The 20,597-nt window shown below is 40.5% G+C and overlaps 1 protein-coding gene across 2 annotated transcripts in view; it reads right to left on the reverse strand.

Annotated features, from left to right (window-relative positions):
• The window catches only part of KCNQ5 (potassium voltage-gated channel subfamily Q member 5), a 277,209-nt gene that overhangs the window by 42,825 nt on the left and 213,787 nt on the right, over positions 1-20,597 (reverse strand). For both annotated transcript variants that reach the window (XM_061358524.1, XM_061358525.1), the window contains exons 4-5: positions 7,742-7,917; positions 7,162-7,287 (exon numbers count right to left, since the gene is read on the reverse strand). In XM_061358524.1, coding sequence (XP_061214508.1) covers positions 7,162-7,287; positions 7,742-7,917 — 302 coding nt within the window. The remainder of the gene's footprint in view (positions 1-7,161; positions 7,288-7,741; positions 7,918-20,597) is intronic.

The raw sequence follows: 20,597 nt of genomic DNA on the forward strand, positions 1-20,597 counted from the left end.
CAAGGTTGCTTAAAGCTCCTCCATCCAACCTGGCCTTGAACGCTTGCAGGGATGGGGCAGCCACAGCTTCTCTGGGCAGCCTGTGCCAGTGCCTCATAAATATCTTCTTTATATCCCCTCTTTCAGTTTAAAGCCATTCCCCCTTGTCCTCTCACTACAGACCCTTGTAAAAAGTGCCTCCTCAGATGTCTTGTAGGCCCCCTTTAGGCACTGGAAACTGCTCTAAGGTCTCCCTGAAGCCTTCTCTCCTCCAGGCTGAACAACTCCAACTCTCTCAGCCTGTTTCCATAGGAGAGGTGCTCCAGCCCTCTGATCATCTTTGTGGCCATCCTCTGGACACTAATCAAAATCTGGAAGGAACTTTAAGAAGTTCACAGTCCTCTCCTCTTTGTTATGACAGGCTCAGATATAGCTGTGTCACTCCTGACATGAAGGACCAAAGACTATTACACAGCAGATGTAGTGGTACCGCAGGCTGTTGGACAACATTAGCTCAGACCGATATGGGGAGAGGTCAAAGACAAAGAGGAGGGCATCTGTAATCCCTTCATGTGGGGAGTGTAATCAGAGGCTCAGCATTTAGATGCTTCAAAAGCTGTGCTGCAAAGGCCAGCATCCCTGCTGTATAGCACCAGTGTATATGACGGCAGTTTGGTAAACATGGGAAGGTTCTCCACATGCAACTCCTTGACTGCAGGGCATGTAGAAATGCAGTGCATATGCAAATGCCACTGGGATTATGGTGCATGATTATGGTCTACTGAGCATATCTCCAAGGCAAAAGACTATGGCTTCATGTCTGTGTGTGGCTGGGGATCTTCCCTGACCCAAGGAAATGTCCTCCATGCTACTCCTACCCTGGGAAGAATACCAGTCCTGAACCTGGGGGCTGGACTTGCATGTAGGAGAAAGTGATGTCTTTGAGCTTCCCTCTTGGGGAGCTTGGACCCACTTCCTTCCTGGTGCAGGCAGGAGGAGGTGTGAGCAGAGTGAAGGGTTTCCAAAGGCAGGATGGGATGCTGCAGGGCGCGTGCTCAGGCAATGGCACACAATGTTAAAGGACAAAGATAGACAACAGTAGGCTTAATGCCAAAGACTCCAGGGCCTGTTATAGCAGAGAACATGTGCATGGGGAATTATTTTACATCGTGTACCAAATGTGGGCAAGTTCAGGCTCAGCAAATACTCTGGCAGGAATGAATTCTTCAGGAAAATGCCTTCTAGAGACATTATTTTGCTTTCAGCTTCCTCTACGTTCATTCCTAGGCAAGGCGGCCAAAGCAATTCCATTTAATGCCAGGGTCACCACAGGACAAAAGAAAGAAAGTCTTTTGGAAGTAATTAGATTTCAACTATTTAGGGCCCTGTAGATAGTAAAAAGTGCTTTTAATTGCTCCCATTGTTGGGAGCTAGCTGTGGGTGTAATCTACCCTGAAAATGCCATAATGGCTAAAAGACAGTGATCTGTAATTTCAAGTGGTTATCAAATCTCGAGTTTTGTAATGCTAGCCTGGTCACAGACATAGCACCTTGCATGATTATCAGGTCTCACTCTCTTTCCTTGCTCATCTTCACTTCCCTGCCCCAGCCCCTCTTTTTTTCCCAGATTTTGCTGGGAAGCCAGTGCAACTCAGGGAGGTGGAAAGAATTATCCACATTTCTGTGTGGTTTGTTTCTGCTGTTTCCATGAGTTGTGCTAGTTCATGGAGGCATCTAACAAGCTCCAGAGGCTGCACGAGGCAGCATGTGGCTGAGATGGAGCAAATAAGGAGGAAGGGAGACGGGAAAGCAGCTCCCTCCTTTCTGGCAGAGGTGAGCTGATGCAATCACACTCTTGACCTAGCAGAGGGGCTTGATTTGGTTTCCCTTTGCTTTCTGAAGAAGGTATTCCCAGCTCTTATCACAGAACAGTTCGTGCAAAGCGGTTTGAGGCTATTAAGACCCCAAGAGCAATGAAGCATTTGAACAAATGAATCCCTTAGTAAAAGTTCCTCAAAATTCGTTTCCAGGCCAATAACTGTGAAGCCATTTGAAGCTCTGGAACAAGCCCACTTTCTTGTCTTCTGTCCAGCTCCCTATCTCTGCCAGAGACTGGAAAGTACAGAGATATCTCCTGTCTAGGCTGAGCAGAAGGAAACAGCAGTGTCATCTGCATATTAATGATATTGCCACCAAACTGTCTTCCGAAAGGGTGAAAGACAAACTCGAACCTTTGGAATCTGACATCTGGGAGCAATCCAAAACTGGGAGCACTCACACAGACTGCGTTCTGGATTTTCTCCAAGGAAAACAACAAGACCACATTAAAGCCTTTCCCCCATTATTTTAGGTCCTGAGGACTTAATGCTATCAGTCTGTGATTAAGAGTATCAGTTGCTTCTTGCTCACTTTGAGCTCTTTTATCTCAGGATGGTTTTAACATGGCTGTATAGGTGTCAACACCCTGCTGCATTGCCTTATTCAACACTGAACAAATGGGTTTGCTCTTCATTTTATATTCCTCTCATCACACAACTGAGAAAACATTTTTCCAGACAACTTCTGGTCAAGTTGAGGAATCCATCTTTGCTAGTGCTACAAGTGAATGACTAAACCAGTGGCCAGGCCCTGACTGGCATAATCCTGACATGAAATTAACTGAACAGGGTGTGGAGGAAAATGACTGGATGTGAGACCATGAAACATGAGAAATTTCCAGACATCACTGGATGGTTAAGGGAGAAGTCACCAAATTTTGAAGGTGACTTGAGGAAATTATTTGGGATCTTTTGGAGATTGCAATCTTGCAAGAACCAGCATGAAGGTGACTGCAACAAAGGTACCATACAAGATCAAGGGTGACTAGGTAACAGACCTACAAAATCTGCAGTAAACCCCTGAAGGTAATTAGGGACATGTTGTTTATCTGAGAAGGGAGTTGGTCATGGGAAGCAAAGTGGTGATAAAGAGGTTAAAGATACAGTGAAAGAAATAGCAAGGTGTGCAAATCATGCCTTTCTGGGAATACATGTTGAGTAGCTCTGTGTCTGATCACCACAGCCTACGTCAGGACAACAACCCAAACCTTTTAGAGTTTATTTGTGTAGGATTCATTTCAGCCAAATTGAAAAATAAAATGGTGTTTAACATGATCTGGTCACCACAACATGGACAATGAAAAGAGAGATTCCTGCAGCACGTAACTCACCCAAACTGAAAATTTAGGACTTAGGCTTGCCTGAAAACAAACGTCAAGTGTTACCCAACATGCTGTAAGTTATCTGAACAGGGACCATCCACAGCAGAGGCAGGAGAGAGTCTCTGAAAGAGATGGCACTGTAGGCCAAGAAACTGAATCACACTCCTATGTTGCTAAATGAGCTAGCTGAGTCCTGTCTTTTGCACCAGTTGCAGACCACTCCATTTTGGCTGCTTCTGTGAAAGAGGTGTCTGGACAGATCAGCCAAGGTGGGCAGTGTCACCTGCCTGGACTCAAAACTCACAGCAACAATAAAACCTCTATTATAACTCATTGCTGGAGCTAATAAATATGCTAATAATATAATATATTGTGAGGCAATATAATAAAGAATGTGATTATATAACCTAGATGCCTTCAATTAGATGAGTTAGGACCCAGGAGGCCTTTGTCTACCCTAATATTTCTTTCTGATGTCATTTTATGTTCTGTTAGCAGTACTTACCTTTTGAATCTCTACCTGACATCAATTAACTGAGAAAAAAAAAGTAGTTTGCTCATGCTATTATTACATTAAGTGGGAAAAGCGTCATTGATATTAACTCATTTGAGCTAGTAATTGAGACAATATTATTCATTGTAATATGTTTTGTTGACCTACAGGTCACTGTGAAGTGCCAGAACCACTCTGTATCCAGCTGTAACTACTGGATACTACTAAAAAATGATGACTTAGTAAGAGAAGCTCTGTCAAATGCTAAGAGAGACAGGAATCTTAACTGCATTACATTTGCAGGCAAAATTAATTGATGTACAAATTAAATGCCACTATAAGCACACACAGTTCTAGCTAGTTCTAGCAGTCCTCAGAAAACTATGCATGGTTTGGTTTTGAAATACTTAAGATTTTTAACTGACCTTTTGTTTCCATATAGTTTAGTTATTTTGTTATTAAATGAATTTACCCCTCTCTACAAAAGCAATTTTTTAAATTGAGCTCTTCATAGAACACACAGTGTTGTGTGCTGCTGTGTTAGGCAGCACTGTGGGGACCCCAATCACAAGAATATTAACAATAGTAACAGTAGCATGATGTTTAAACTGCAGGTTGCACAGTACAACATACAACTGCAAAAAGAGTGGAGTACTCATATGTAAATAAGGATGCCATATCCCACCTTTTATTTCAGTATAAAAATATGGGGTTTTGAAATGGAGTCAGTGAAATGACCATAGCAGGGTGTGGGCCTCAAATAATCTGAATTAATGAATGGTTTAATTGATGCATGCTGGGTCTGGTCCTGTAAGGAGGGGCATAAGTGCCTCTAAAAGCTTGAAATGTAAGGCTGCTATTTGTAAGGAGCTATTTGTGGCTGACTTCAGCGCAGTCTTTGCTTGTTATTCTGCCATCACAGAATTCATTCTGGGATTTGGTAGGTACTCCATGGTTTAAGTTAGAACAAATTTTGCAAATAAACAAATCAATGAGACTAGTTTCCCCTAGAATGCTACACAATCTGACCTTTTCAAAATCTGCACGTGGGTTACTCTGGCAGTGAAAACAACCATGACTAAGAAGCACGTTATGCATTTCCCACATACTGTTTTACATATTATACAAAAAAATGCCATTATTAAAATGGCAAAGATAACAGGTAAGCGGGAAGCTGATTTTCAGTCACTTCGTGCACTTAAACACATTAAAAATTTAAATGCATTCGTGTCACACACTGGGGAAAGAAGAAAAGATATAGCACTATACAATATAGATTGGTTTAAATTTTTTTACTACAATTTGTTGTTTTTCCTCCTGATGTCAAGAAAAGATTCCTGTTCTCTCAGGTGCACCACTTATCTGACCTACGACTCATATATCTTCACTTCATAGTGTACAAAATATTTTAAGCACCATTTTACACAGCTTTTAGCAGCATTTTTCCTAAAAAATAGCAGTCAGCAAGAAGTGGAGAAGCAAATACTAAAATAAAGATCTTGTTCTGGCTTCTAGAACAGCTCAGGGAGAAGGATCTAGATCTAACAGGAGCCTCAGTCAAACGTCTGAGTTGAGGTCTGAGTTTGCTGTTATTTTCCCATTCCTTATGCATATGTTTCTACTTTTGTACCCACTATTGCCTGCTGGCAGGTGGGTACAATCCTCTTCTTAGTCCTGCCTAAGCAGTGCTAAATCACACATGGCTTTGTAGAGAGGTAGAGGGTGTTTCCTGAAGAACTGAATGGCTGAAAGCATGTCTGCATTCCCAGACCTGTGCGCAGCCACAGGAGGGTCTCTAGCAGGACCACATCCCCCAGTGCTGTCCTCAAAGGCGCAATGGTACCTGCAGACTGCTGGAGCCAGGGTGCTCATCCTAAGCTAGACACTTCATGACCATGTCAATACAGCCAGGTTAGAAAGCTTTAAGCCAAACCTAGACCTCAGCTTTTGAAGAAAAGTGAAACAAAATAAACTACAGGGAAGCGACTGGGCCAAAACCTTCTCTCATGACTTCAGCCAATACAAATTTTATATGCGTTTGGATTACAGGATGAAAATGTTTATCAGAGATCTGTCTTGATGCTCTAAAGCAACACATTTGGGGAAAAATATTTCTGTGTATTTGTAAATGTATAAGTAAGACCTATTAGGTCTGGCTTTTCCAAGATCCCAGTTTTGTGCACAGAAATATAATCCCTAGGGAACACGCGTAATAAATTATCAACCCTTATATGAACAAACTTCAAATACACAAACTAGTCCTACTAGTAGGACATGATCTTAGCCCTTGCTCAATAGGTAAAGAAAACTTATTAAAAATACTTCTGAAGGATTTCAGGCATTTTGGAAAGGGCTTTTACCCAATTGCACGCTCTGAGCCTTCAGATACTACTGAGTCCAGATTAAGTCTTTTCAGCAGATGGTTTGAAGTGAGAAAGCTTCATTTCTGCATCCCTATGACGAGGAAAGGTGGCAAAGTCTGGTTCAGGTCTTGCACTTGTTCCAGGAAAACTAATGAGTGCTCTAGTTCATGCCAGCATTAATGATCTTATAGGCATCACTTCACTACCCAAACATGTCGGAGATCATGGTGTTTGTTCTACTCCGTCAGAAGCATAATAAAAGCAGTTTTATACTGGCTGGCAATAGCTATGCCATAGGCTTTGTTAGGGGGGATTTCTTAAGCTGCATTAGTAATTCCCACACAGAGTCTAGCTCACTATACGGAATTTTAAAGCCAAACCTCCTACACATTATGCTATTTTAAAAAAATAAAAAATCAAAAATTCACACCTAGTTTTTCATTATTAATTTGAAGCCGAGTTTATTTAAACAAGTAAGTATTCATGTTATCTTCCTTCTTTCAGAAAAGCAGTCTTTCAGGCATGTACTTTTCAGCAAAATAAAAACAACTGATTTGATAATTAATCATGAGCTCAACTAAATCAGGGCTTTTACAGTTGCAAAAATGACACTGCTGAAACAGAATGGGGATATTTATTCTTGCTTTTTGTGCTCAAGGTACAAAGGAAGGAGAAACAACATCTGGGGTGCTGATGATACTCTTTCCTTTACTGCAAAGCTGATGAAATAATTTTTTCTCTCTTTCTTTCCCAACACTTGTTTGTCTTTGTGTACCGCAGCTTACAGCCCTCTGATTAGGGTCAATGCAGCTCTTTGTGGTGCCGTGTTACAAACTATACCACGGAAAGGATCTGGGTTAAAAAAATAAAATTTTTTTTTTTTTTTTCTGTTGAAGGTTTGGTGGTCTGGTTTGCAGCAGAAACACATAAAGACCTGTTCTGCAGGAAGGGGTGAAATGAGCTATGGATGTACAAATGAATAACTGGAGGAGGGAGCTTCTCAGACCAGTTTTCTGCCAGTGAAAACAATTCACTGAACAGCATACTAAGCTAAAATCCACAGTATGTGACATTCAAAGCACTCTAGCATACTGGTTAAAAAGTGAGTATTATTTTTCTGTACTTACTGTGCCCCACCAGAGAGCATCTGCATATGTGGAGAACTGGTTATTTGCATCTTTTTCCACCAGATAAACCAGGAAAGATGAAAAGATGAGTACTAAAAATCCTATGTACCAGGCTGTGATTAATTCCTAGATAAAAGAAATCAGAGATCAATATCCCTGTGAAAGACTGAACAGAATGGCATTTCAAGGAATATGTAACAAAAAGATCTACCTGCTTTTCTGGCATTTGAGCAGTTAAGACTCAAGTGTTTCCCTAGGAACACAAATTTTATCTGAAAGTGCAGCGAACCTCCTGCTATGGTTTGATGCTGCAGCAACTTCACCAATATATATCAAATTACAACTGCATATCAAGAACAACATTTTCAGCGTATTCTAAATCTGTTATTCAGCGTATTCTAAATCTAATTATTTAACATGGCCTGATGTAGCTGTGCTAATGCCCATTGCAATTAAAGTTACTTCAGAAAATTTTAGGTATTCTTCTCAAAACTAATAAATGTTTGTTTCCTTGTCCTCTTGTTGAATCACATTAAGTGAAGATATCAACCAGACAAAATCAGCATCTAGGATTACATACCTTGCTATGTGCATAAACTACTGAACCTAACAATTTCCAAGTGCCTCCTCTTCGGTCCATGCGCACCATACGAAGGATCTGTAGGAAACGAAGACTTCTCAGTGCTGATGTTGCAAAAATGTTACCCTGAGTTTTTGCAGAAACAACTGCTATTGAAGCGATGAGAACAATGATGTCTGAAAAAAATATATTACAGAAAAAATTAATGTCCAAGTATCAATAAATAACATATACAAGTACATGAGCTGAATGAGGGGGTCAAAACAGAGACTTCTGCGATGGGTGGGAATCCAAAGCACTGAGATTCCTGTTTGAGGTAGGGTATACGAGGCCAGGGCTGGTGTCAAAAACTACTTTGGGACACTCCAGGGTGAAAACTGAGGGTAGTTAATTTTGAAAACATATGGATAACAGGAGCAGTGTTGAAGGAGCTCATGAAGAAGCTTTGAGCCTGATGTAGCAATCTGTACAAATAAGTAGATGGACTAGAACTTTCTCCCTTTCTATCTTTTCCTGTATCAAATCTGCTATGAAAATGCAAAGAAGAAAACAAAGATAAGAAAAAAAAAAAAAGAACAGACACAGTGGTGAGCATCCAGTGGAACTGGACTTAAAAGCACACATATTAATTTTCTATGAGGACAAACACTGTGTGGTTGAGGCTTTATAGTTTCTGGACACAACTCCTCTGATGTACCATTTCCTGGAAAGGAAGAAATGCAGTGCTGGGTACTCAGCAGCATTCTTTTATCTGGCAGCCTGGAAAGTTTGTTGGAGCCCAGCAAGTGTTAGGATTTATTTCTTCAGGTCACAGATTCAAACTGTGAGAGCGAGTTTGTTATGCATGAACTAATCAGCCAACTGCCCTAAGAGCCAGAACAGCGTTTAAAGGGAGATGAGGAGAAGCAGCACAGTCATGGCACATTGATGCTTTGAGAAAGCAAATGTTCTTTTATGATTGGGGCTGACACACCGGCGTGCAGAGTGGAAAAGCACAGAACAAGTTCTGTGCTACTTCATCACTTCAGAATTAATTTCCTGACCTCCTTTAAAAGCTTAAAGAGCCTTTGTAAGAAATAACTGCTTTTTTAAAAACTTAGGATTTTGTGGTATGTGTATGTGTCTATGGAAGGATACTCTAAATGCACATTTGCCAGTGAAGAACTGAAAGCAAGTTCTTACTGACGTGAGTTTTGATTCTTTCACTCATTTTGTACAAAGAAAAGCTCCTACAAGTCAAGAATGACCCAGTAAGTGAAAAAGGCCCCCACAGGTCAGCTGTGAGAGAGACTGGCTGTACCTAAAAGCAGAAGGCTGTTTCCTAGCCTGCTCCAGTACAGTAGGAAATAGCTTTGGTTCATTCTGCTCAGTCATCAAGGTAAGTTGAGATCCAAATACCTGCAAACAACCCAAGTTTCTCTGAACTTACCTATGGATGGCTTTGTCCTTTTATTATAATACTAAGGGTACAGACAACCTGTGGTTTAAGGACTGTCCTGTTAAATTGTGAAAATCCTTGCCACAAAATGCTAAAAATTTACATAGGTTCAAAGCCAGTGGGATGATCTTATTGGAGAAGATTTAATATAAGGCTAATACCAAGAGCCCGCTTCTGGCCCAGGGAATCTCTTAGCATCAGCCTCTTGGAGGATGACAGACTCATGAAGAAATATCACTGTGTGTTTGCCCTACTTGTGTAATCTTCCCTGACTATTGTTGGCTAGTGTCACTGTTGGACATAGTATGCTAGCTAAGGCTGACATTCTGCTTGTTCTAGGCTCTGATATTTTAAAATGCCTTTGGCTACTACACAGGTGAATCATAGAATCATAGAAAAGTTAGGGTTGGAAAGGACCTTCAGATCACCAAGATCCAACCCCCCCTGCCATGGGCAGGGACACCTCACACTGAACCATCTCACCCAAGGCCTCTTCCAACCTGGCCTTGAACACTGCCAGGGATGGAGCATTCACAACCTCCTTGGGCAACCTATTCCAGTGCCTCACCACCCTAACAGGAAAGAATTTTCTCCTTATATCCAATCTAAACTTCCCCTGTTTAAGTTTTAACCCGTTACCCCTTGTCCTATCACTACAGTCCCTAATGAAGAGTCCCACCCCAGCATCCCTATAGGCCCCCTTCAGATACTGGAAGGCTGCTATGAGGTCTCCACGCAGCCTTCTCTTCTCCAGGCTGAACAGTCCCAACTTTCTCAGCCTATCTTCATATGGGAGCTGCTCCAGTCCCCTGATCATTCTTGTGGCCCTTCTCTGGACTTGCTCCAAGAGTTCCAAGTCTTTTTCATGTTGAGGACACCAGAACTGTACACAATACTCCAAGTGAGGTCTTACAAGAGCAGAGTAGAGGGGCAGGATCACCTCCTTTGACCTGCTGGTCACACTCCTTTTGATGCAGCCCAGGATACGGTTGGCTTTCTGGGCTGCAAGCGCACACTGCCGGCTCATGTTCATTTTCTCATCAACCAGCGTGGATACTACATAATTGGCTACCAAAAAAACCTAGATTTGCTTGTAGATGTAAATCCAACGAGTTCAGAGATCAAGAAACAGAAATGGATAAAGTATCCTGAGGTGTTTCTGCACAGTACAAATCTCAAGAGCATGACAATGATCTTCAGGAGGCCGGAGTGAGAGTTCAGAATTAGGACAACTGACCAGGAAAAATTAAAGACACCACAAATTCTAATGGAGATCAGAAAAACAGGGGGGGTGGGATTCAGCTGTATGTGAAGGCATTCAAATTTAGGTGTCTATATGTCCTGGGTTCAGCAGTAGCAGTCATTTTTCTCCTCTTGGTAGCCGGTGCAGTGCTGTGTTTTGACTTTCAGCCTGGAAACAGAGCTGATAACAATGATGTTTTGGTCTGGCCAAGGACTTTGTGAGCCTCATGCTCTGCCAGGGAGGAGGGAAGCCGGGAGGAAGCAGAGACAGGACACCTGACCCAAATTGACCAGAGAGGTATTCCATACCACAGCACGTCATGCCCAGGATGTACCGGGGAGTTACCCAGAAGGGGCTAGGGTGGACTGCAGGGTTGGAGGAGGTATCGGTTGGTGCTTGGGCAGGCTGGGGGGGGCCGAGTTATCGGTCGGCTGGTGCTGAGGTGTTGTATTCTCTTCCCTTGTTATTTCCTTTATCATTACTATTATTGGTGGTAGCAGTAGTGATTTGTGTTATACCTTAGTCACTGAACTGTTCTTATCTTAGCCCATGGGAGTTGCATTCTTTCTGATTCTCCTCTCCGTCCCTCTGGGAGTAGGGGGAGGGCAAGAAGGGGGGGAGGGGAGTGAGTGAACGGGCTGTCTGGCTGGGTTTAAACCACAACAACATGTGAAGTAGGTGTCTTAACTCCCTGTGCAGCACAAGGAGATCACGTCAACTGAGAGAGGTGCAGCTAATCCTCAGGAAGGCTCCTGCTGGCTGCTCAGATGACTTGCTCTCTGGGGTTGGTACAAAAAAGGCTCAATTCAGCTGCCCAAATTTATTTCTCCAGTGCCATTTGAGATGCCTTAAGATATCTGAGACATCCCTAGTTCCAGGAGCTATGCTTTCGGACCTGGGAGGGCTGTGCCCTCCAGAAGAAGTCACTGTAGAGCAGGGAATATCATGTAACAGGGGACATCTCTATGTCCTCTGCTGAACTAAGCCCTAGATCTTGACCGGCTATACTGGAAGTACCGATATGTAGCACATGCATACCCACCTACAAACAAATTTCTATATTTAGGTGTGCTTATTGGGATCTGAGACTCACATAGAGCATGCTGGGAAGTCTTGAGCAATACGAACTGTATTGAAAAAGGAGTGTCACTGGTTAGCTTGGCATGTCCCAGGCTGCTCCTAGCACAATAAGAAAGTGACTGGCTATCAGCAAACCAGATATCATTAGGAAAGCAGAGCGCACTTCTGCAAATCATTCTTAGAATTTAAAAAGTGTAAGGTCACACAAATATTATGAATTATATGTTATTAAAGTGGTTTTGGTTACTCTCGACAACTCTCATTAGGACTTTTTTTTTTTTTTACATAGGCCCTTGCCCTTGTTCCTGCTCATTCTAGGAGCTCTGACAGCTTTTCTTATAATGTGGAGTTTCCTGGAGGTACCCCACTGCAGAAAATTCCAATTAATTCAGCATCTGCCCTGTGCTGCTGGGAGCCCTCTGCCCCACAGAGGGTCTCTGGTCCCCTCTGACCATGAGAGACAGAAAAGCCAACAGCAGCATAGCTCTCTTTTTGCTTTTTTAAAGCATTGGTCCAAGGGAGTTATGTACTTGTGTATACCCTTCTAGATGGAGAATAAGGATGGGGAGAGGCAAAGGGAGGAGCATCTGAGGGAACGGGTGAGCAGAAAATGCATTGGCACATGTTTAAGAAAGCTGGATGGAAAAGAGCTTTCCCAGGGTCCTGATATTTTTTTCACATCTTGCTCTCTCCTTTTTTTCACCACTTCACAATACTACACTCCCCTTCCCAAACATCCCCACCGACTCCTCAGGCTGGCAATAAGGAAGGAAAGAGTGTGTCTACTGTCTAAGGCAGCCCTCCTTGGCTGTGTTTCCCTTGGAAGCAGGGAAGGCAGGCAGTCAGATTATTTCAGCATAGTTTAGCTTGCCAGGAACAGGTGTAAGATAAATCAAAATAAACCCTTCTTGGAATGAAATCAGAGTCCAAAGAAAAGTGTGCAACAGTAGAAAGTAACTTCTGAATATGTTAAACTTGCTTGGTTTTCTTATCTAAGCATACCCAGGAAAATGAAAGTTAAGTACTTTATGATTCTCTCCCTGCCACGTTTTAATCCAACATGTCTCAGGTCCTATTCGCCTTTTAAGCAAGAGAGCAAAATAGTCCTCTGAACTTCCTTTCACATTCCGCTTGAATTTAGCTAAAATCGCCAAGTTATTTATGTATTTTATGAAGGCTTAAGCAAACTTCTATCAATATTTTCCTCTTTACATTTTAGTGGCAAAACTAGAAAATCGGGAAGAACTATATTGGAGTATTTCCATTAATTTAATGGGGACTCAAGTTTTATCCTGTATCTTGCAGTAAAGCACCAGGAAAGTCTGTGATGTGAGAGTGAGTAATGGGCAGTATAATTCCTAACTTCCCTGTAACGACTTATTAGAAGACAGAAGTTTCTGGAGTACATTTACTTCTCTGACTTTTTCCAAGCTAACATCTTTGTGTGTGATCTTCCAAAATGTTAAGCATGTCTTCAGCTATGATGCTGATTTTATTCACTCTTTAAGAATCTCTCCCATATTTCCACCCTTGCAGACAGTGTCCTCTCTTGCTAACTGCAGTCTGAGATTTCAGATCTTCTCAGCAGCTTTTGCAATGTCCACTTTTGAGTACTACAATTTCAAATTAAATTTCAAACAGTGAATTCTTCCACTTCAGACATTTCACCAAGTACGTCTCAGGAAACCCCAGAGATTGAATGAAAGTTTTGTTAATAGTAACTTAGCAAAGGATTTTTAGTTGAAAGCCACCATCTTAAGAACCATGCCTCCCCCTGAAAAATATAAGAAGATGAGCCCAGGACTCATGTGTGTAGTAGATTATATTTGTGTATTGTCCAATCCCACTAAAATAGTGACATGTAAATAAAGACAAGTAATTTGTGATGCAATAAAGTGAAATTCAAATAGCTCATGAGACACGTGCCAGCCTGAGGACCCCACTTCACAGAGTAAGGCCAGTGCTGGGCTGCCTTATCCTGCTCAAGCTTGGTCAGAAATGACTGGTTGGGCTGTCACTGGAGGTGTAGTTAGTATTTCTAAGCTATGAGTACTTCTAATGACAACTCTGTGACTGAGAGATTAATAACGATAAAAAAGGAGGCAGGACAAATCATCATAATGGATTGTTTCACTTCTATTGATTTTTCTATGTAATTTTCCTACTATGAACTTTTTGGATGTTGTGAGATTTTACAGTATTCAAAGGTATGATAATAGACCCAGTTATGTAGGTAAAAGGGTGAACACAAAAGGTTTACTTGGACATTGCAAAATGTCCCAGAATCTTGATATGCCACTGGGACAATTTCTAAAATTACAGAAAGAATGTCAGGATGATATTAGGAAATGTAATTCATGACAATCTCTCACCTGCTCAAAGCTCATGTACACATTCAAACTAATACACGAACCTGCATTATCTTTCTTTCACATTTTTTAAAGTCTTAGTGTATAAGATGTGAGAGCTTTTTCTGTTGCCTGCATTTAACGCTGATGTTTTTAATGTCCTTTCCTTCTAAGTAAAAATGACACTTTGAGCTAATACAGGTTAAATTAATCTTGTGACATTTTTTTTCTCTGATCTTATCTGAACAGAAAATGAACAATATTAAATCATGTCATCAAATCATGATGTATCATGATGATTGTCATGAGTATGTCACCAAAACAGCATTTACTAAACATTCACAGAAAATGCTCAGAGTTTACACATTCTTGTTAAGAATATGCAGGATGTGTCTTACCGTGTCTGCTCTGGCTACAGAACAGTACAAAGAGGCAAGAAACTAGGACAAGAGTAGGACATATCTGACTCCAAAACTTCAGGAATAAGCAGAAAGTTTGAAGAGCGTGGTTTATCTAGCCTGCAGCTGTATTAACTCACAAAGAAAACTAACTGGCAACCGTATGATCAAATTCAAGCTACCTTTAGGCTGCCCTTCTAAGGTCTAATTTTGGTGAGAGATATTATCTATGACCCAGAGAAAAGGCACAGCTTTTAGTGGTCATTTCTCATGAATAGCTCTCAGGACAGTTCATTATCCTAAATTTCAAAGTTACTACTGAAAAAACCAACATTCTTGATTCTGTGGTGTTATAGAGTCACTGGGGTCCATAATCAACTAAAAGCACCAAGGGAGCTTTGACACTGGTTCTGTTTGCCACAGCAGAGGTTAAACATGCATATTACAGCACAGTGAACAATTATTCTCACTCACCGAGGAATTTAAATAAGTTTCAATCCAGTTAACAACAACTACATAGAAATAATTAATAGCTTTCTATTCTGAGTTGCTAAGAGGTATGAGTGACAGAAGAGAGGAAATGACCAGCATTCTAGTCTTTCTAATATCGCTTTGTATATCAGTCCTTCCAGTAGCTTCATTGTACTTATTGATATTCTCAGAACTCCCTTCAATTTGTCTACAACAATCTCCACAGCAAGCTGGTTGGGACCATAGGGTATAATCTAATCAATGCAGAAATGTACTTTGAATTTTAATCAGGTACTACTGCACAAAGTTAACAAAACACACATTTTGGAGCACTGTATTCGAACACGTCACACTATAGAACCATGATAACAAAAATATATTCAATGGGCTCTATACTAAACTGATACAAACTGGCAATTTAAAGCAGTTTATGGTATAGCCTAATGACTGACACCTGACTTAGGCCATATATCAGTTCATGAAAATAAGGTTGCTCTTTTTCAGATTCCTAAAAGAAAATATCTGTTTATACAAACTTCGCTACAGGAACAGAAGCCTTTTCGCACAGCCTACTAACATATTGGTGTATTTTGTGTTCCTGTGAGCTAGCTAAGAAAAACCCACAAACACACAAACAAAAAGTGAAAGATACTCAGAGAATTTAAGGCTTCTGAATACACTAACAGAGGGATATTCAGGGAGGGAAATAATTGTATCATTATTCCTTGGGCACTTGTTGAGAAAGGTCACAGAATAGAAAAGGTCATTTCATCATAACTGGCTGAAAATGCTTTTAGGTTCAAAGAAGGGATTAACCACTTCCCTCTCCTGGTTCAAGAGGCCAAAGAATAAAAATCATGATTAGAGTATGCTGCAACAGTTACTGTGCAAAGAGGCGAATTGTGATGTTTTTACCAGGTGGCAGTTCCTTTGCTCTTTGAATATTCCCTTTGCTATGAAATCAGTGGGATATTTCACATAGCTATGGAAGAAAAATTCAGCCTAATATGGCTGAACTTCAACTGACCTTGCATAAATAAGTATTTACCCCAGAAAACAAGAATTTTCAATATTTTTATCTTTAAAAAGTCCATAATCTTATTTTTTTTTTGTAAAGGATTAAACCTGTAATTACATCTCTGAACAGAGAGACGATCAATATTATCACATTTAGAAAGATAATGGATGTTATCATATTTTGTAAACTACCCCACTGAAAGAAGCAGAACTATTTATTGGTAGTACAGTTTTTTGGTAAGTACAATTCACTATGTTCAAGATTGTCAAAATCTGCAAACTGGGTTCTTAAGAGACTAATCAGGAGCCATAGGTCTTTTGAGGTCACCTGAATTCATGCTCTGAAATACAATATGCTCAAGCATTATTCTCCACCTATAAAAAAAAGCTTAATGTCATCCGTTGAATTATATCACCTGAAGATCTCTAGAGTAGTTTTGGAGAGGCAGGAAACTGAGTTCTGCACCTCCCAAAAAAAGCTGAGCAGATTTACAGCATTAAGGCCTCAATTTTGCAGAGCAATACAAAGCCTAAATACCACCATCAACAACTAAAACCCCCAAGCAATATGAGGCAATCTGAGTTTTGCATATACTAAAAATAATGGTGCTCAGGATCTTGACTCCTGGCAAAATTTGCTTTCAGCTACGTCTGAATATAGGTTTTCTTTCTGGTTAGGGATCAGATCTCTCTGCTCAGATGCCAGGCAGGTTATGATTAATCGTCACCTACTAGTAAAAGTAATTGGCAGGATATCTTCAGGAAATTCTTGGGATGGATGACGCTGTCTGATTTTTGCAGATGTTGTTGTCACTCCAGCCAAAAGGTCCTAGTGTTTTCAAATATATAACAGTTTCTGGATGGAAACCATCTTAATTGTCATTACAGGCAAAACAAGATGGTGATTTTGCTTCCTTTCATAATCTTTTTTCAAGATGCAAAACAACTTGGTGGTTTTAGAAGTAGGAAAGTGAAATAGTTTTGTGTATCAAGATAATTTGAAGAGAGAGATACAGATGAGTGTGAAAATTGTCTTTTATTGCTGTTGAAAACCAGGAAGATCAGGATGTGTGGCAGTGGCACGAAGAGAAAGAAGTTACACAAATTTGTGTAATATTGTCTAGGCACTGAAGTGGAATTAAAAAAAAACCCACAAACAACCAGAAGTTATTTATTGATTTATTTTTCCTTGCTAACAAAGGAAAATGGATAAATTTGTCACTGACTTCTGATACTAAGGAATCCGCTAAATCTGATCTGTGCATAGAAGCTTGGCTTTTTCTTAGTCATCAGGTAGGCAATACTACAGTGAAGAGATCAAAAGAATTGAACCATCTTGAACCCTTCTCTTCATCTATAGTTTTAATTTGCAATGTATTGGAGTAATCTGAATATGCAAAATATTTTAATGTGAAATTAAAACGACCTCTTGGAAATAGAGACACCTTTTTCTGAGGACACTTGTTAATTTTATAGAGCCAAAGAGGGTCTATTTAGAAAAGCAACTCACTAGCATGTAAAGCTATCTTTCCTGACAAAGAGAAAATGGTAGGAATTAGAACTATTTAAGATTAATTAAATTAATATTTAAAAGATGCATATAAAATAATATATAGCATTATTTACATGATACATAAAACCTATATAAAATGTAATAATGAAGTAATGTATAATATAAAATATGTATTTATATTATAAAATCACTACTGTGTGGTGCTTAGTTGCCAGCTGGCATTAAACTAGAACACAGTATAATATCAAATAGGTTCTGTTTCACTGATTTTAAGTGCCATGGAAAATAAATTGCAGGCATGCTTTAGGAAATTCAAGATTCAAGGATTTTATAACTGCCAGCACTATGAGAATTAGCCACAGCACCACGTCCTGATGCTGAAACTCTGGATTTGATGAGAGCCCCCAGAGAGTCTGGTGCTGGGGATGAGGTCAGTTCTGCAGAGCAGCTGTGTGCAAATGGGGCCATACCCCATGGCATGTCACTGGCAAGCCTGGCCCTGTAAGGGCAGACTACTTTGAGCCCCAGCTCAGGATCAAGCCATGTGATACGTCACCCTGGCACCTGCAGGTATCATCACACCCCAGTGTGGGTCTGAGCCTCGCATGTACCTCAGCTGGGGTGACAGTGTCACTTGACTGAGTTTGGCAGCAACTGATGAAACACAATATGTTGGCAGCTCAGTTTTCTCCTCTGCGGCACATCAAATAGGATGAATAAGCATGTAAGCCCCTGCTACCAACCCCCAGCACACACACACGCACACACAGAGATGCTGCAAAGCAAAGTGGTCTAAGGGAACATAAACCAAACATGTCACCTAAAACTGAATTCATACACCCTTCATTTGTTTTTAAGCACATTTCTTCAGCCTATCCTAATGAAAAACAATTAGCTTGGCTCAACCATAGAAACGAACTGTATAGTCTGTCTACATTAAAGATGACAACCAATCCATATCTCCTCTACCTTTTAATACTCCAAGCAGCACCAGTAAACCCCTTTCTTCATAGGCACTTTAATGTTTCTTCACTATACCTTGAGTAAAGCTCTTGCCCTCAAAGAAAAATGAAACAAAATTGGAAACAAGTCAAAGACGCTTGTTAGTGATGTAATCAAATACAACAAATTTGGACTTAGCAGGTCAAACAAGTTTTGAAAGAGAAAAGCAAGGACTATTTTCAAAAAGTCAATATTGGATATTTTTTAGATGTGAAAATTAAATATTCTCTTAAGAAATGCCAGAATGAGGAAGAAGGATTGGATTTTTGTTTTGTCATTTTCAAATCAACTTTTATAATGAGATCCTAATTCCATCCACAAGGATGGATCAACCAGTGTTACTCATTACTATGCCAGTGTACTGAAAGTATATATACACTGTTCCTGTGTAAAAGTAGCACGCTTTCAGGCCATGATGACAAATATACAAAAATAAAGTCATTTAACCTTTTGTTATAAATGGACGAAATATTCCTCTGTGGGCTGAGATTCACAATAGCTCCACAAATACAGAATTTTAAATTGTAGTTATGGTTACCATTTTTTATTTAGCATGGATAAAAACAACATTAATGGGAACATTTCACCTGTACTGCTAGCAATTAAAGTTCATGGCCCTATTGAATACACACTTTTTCTATGGGCTGAATAAGTCCTCAGCAAACATTTTTATATTATTAACAGCTGGTTCAATAAATCTTAAAAGTCTAAGGGCCTCTTGCAAGCTAAGATTAAGCTCAGCTGCAAGCCTTTCATGAATTTATGCTTTATTAGCCTTCTCCAATAATTGATCTTTAGCATTATTATTATGTAACTGCCAGAAAGAATAAAGCACTATTTATTCAGTAGGAATTTTATTTGGCTTTAAGACAGGCTGACAGAAACACATTTAAGACTGTATCTTTGACCCAGTGTTCACCAACCCAATTTGTGTCCACCCGAAGAAACAAACCATGAGTAACACATGCAGATGCTTCCCATAAATCTTCACTTACTCTGCCCAGTAACTGTTTTCTGCCTTACAAGCCCTGAGAAAACAAGGTTTGCTAGTCACTTCACTTTGTCTGAAGCTTTTTCCTGAATGACAGTAGGAGACCTTACTGAAAAAGGCTATTGTTGTGGGGAGAAAAAAGCCCTGAAGATTTCTGGAGGGAAAGGCGGCAAGGTGGATAGCCAGACATGCACCCACCTGATGAACAAAGAGGCTCATTAGATCGGACTGTAAGAAAACCAGAGAGCTATCAGCAAGAAAAAACAAAATAACTACAGGCATGGCAAGACTTGTGTATGGAGAAAGGACTGAATAATTTAAGAGTAGTTAGTCAGAAGACAAATATGAGATGACAGATAGAGGTATGCAAAGTAGCAGAAAATAAGAAGGCCTGTTGGATGCCTCCTAATTACCCTTCCTTATAAAAGTGAGATCAAAAGACAATTTAAATCTGATAAAAAGAAATACAACATGCAATTAACTTGTAAAATTCATTGCCACAGGATGTAAAGGAATAACCAGGGAAAATTAAAGGCAAGATTGGATGTTCCTGCCTGAATTGCTAGAATTAATTTTTCAGGGGATCCAAATTCCTCTGTGAGTCAGATACTGATGCCCTGACATCCAAACAAAAATATTGTCTGATTGATTATTAGGGCTACAGGTATTAAAACCATTTTTAGAGGTATCTGGCACTAGTGAGTGTGTAGAGAACACCAAGTGGGGCTCCTATGTGATCCAGCCCAGCAGGAGAAGCCGTGTTTCCTCTGTGCGGGGTCCTTGTAGCAGGACCTATAGGCAGGACCCTGCACTTTCCCAGCCTTTTTAATGACACTCTAAAATCTCAGGGAGAGGAAGGCAGGCGGGGTGTCTGGAAATATCTGTCTAACACATTCACAGGTTTTATAAAGTGAAGGTGATGCAGTGGTATGGGAGTGGAAAGGCCCAAAAATGTGAGAACAGAAAACTCCTGGGTGTGAGGGTGAAAGTAGACATGCAAAAACTGAGAAATAAACATGCTGGAAAGAGCAGGGGAGAGAACAGCATGTCTCTGAGGGAGAGGAAAAGCCTGTTTGTAGGTGGAGAGGGAAGAGAGTATTAATAATCTCATCTCAGGAGGTATCTAGTCTACAGCTGAATTATCTAATACAGGTGTTGAAGGCAGGAACATGGGTCCCTCAGTGTTGGCTGAAAGAAATTAATTCCTACCTTAAGTTTCTGAGCAGTCCCCAGAGGCACACACCTCTCCCTGCTGCCTGAAACCAGGGCTTGCATTCCTAACCTACACAACTGTTTTGGACGTCTGCACAGTCACTGTGAGTGTCTCCTGGAACTCCCCTGTTTTTTTCCAGCCA

The sequence above is a fragment of the Neopsephotus bourkii genome, unplaced genomic scaffold, assembly GCF_033783945.1.
Source record: "Neopsephotus bourkii isolate Nb327-2 ecotype Australia unplaced genomic scaffold, CSIRO-AGI_Nbou_v1 NB_947, whole genome shotgun sequence".
NCBI lineage: Eukaryota > Metazoa > Chordata > Aves > Psittaciformes > Psittacidae > Neopsephotus > Neopsephotus bourkii.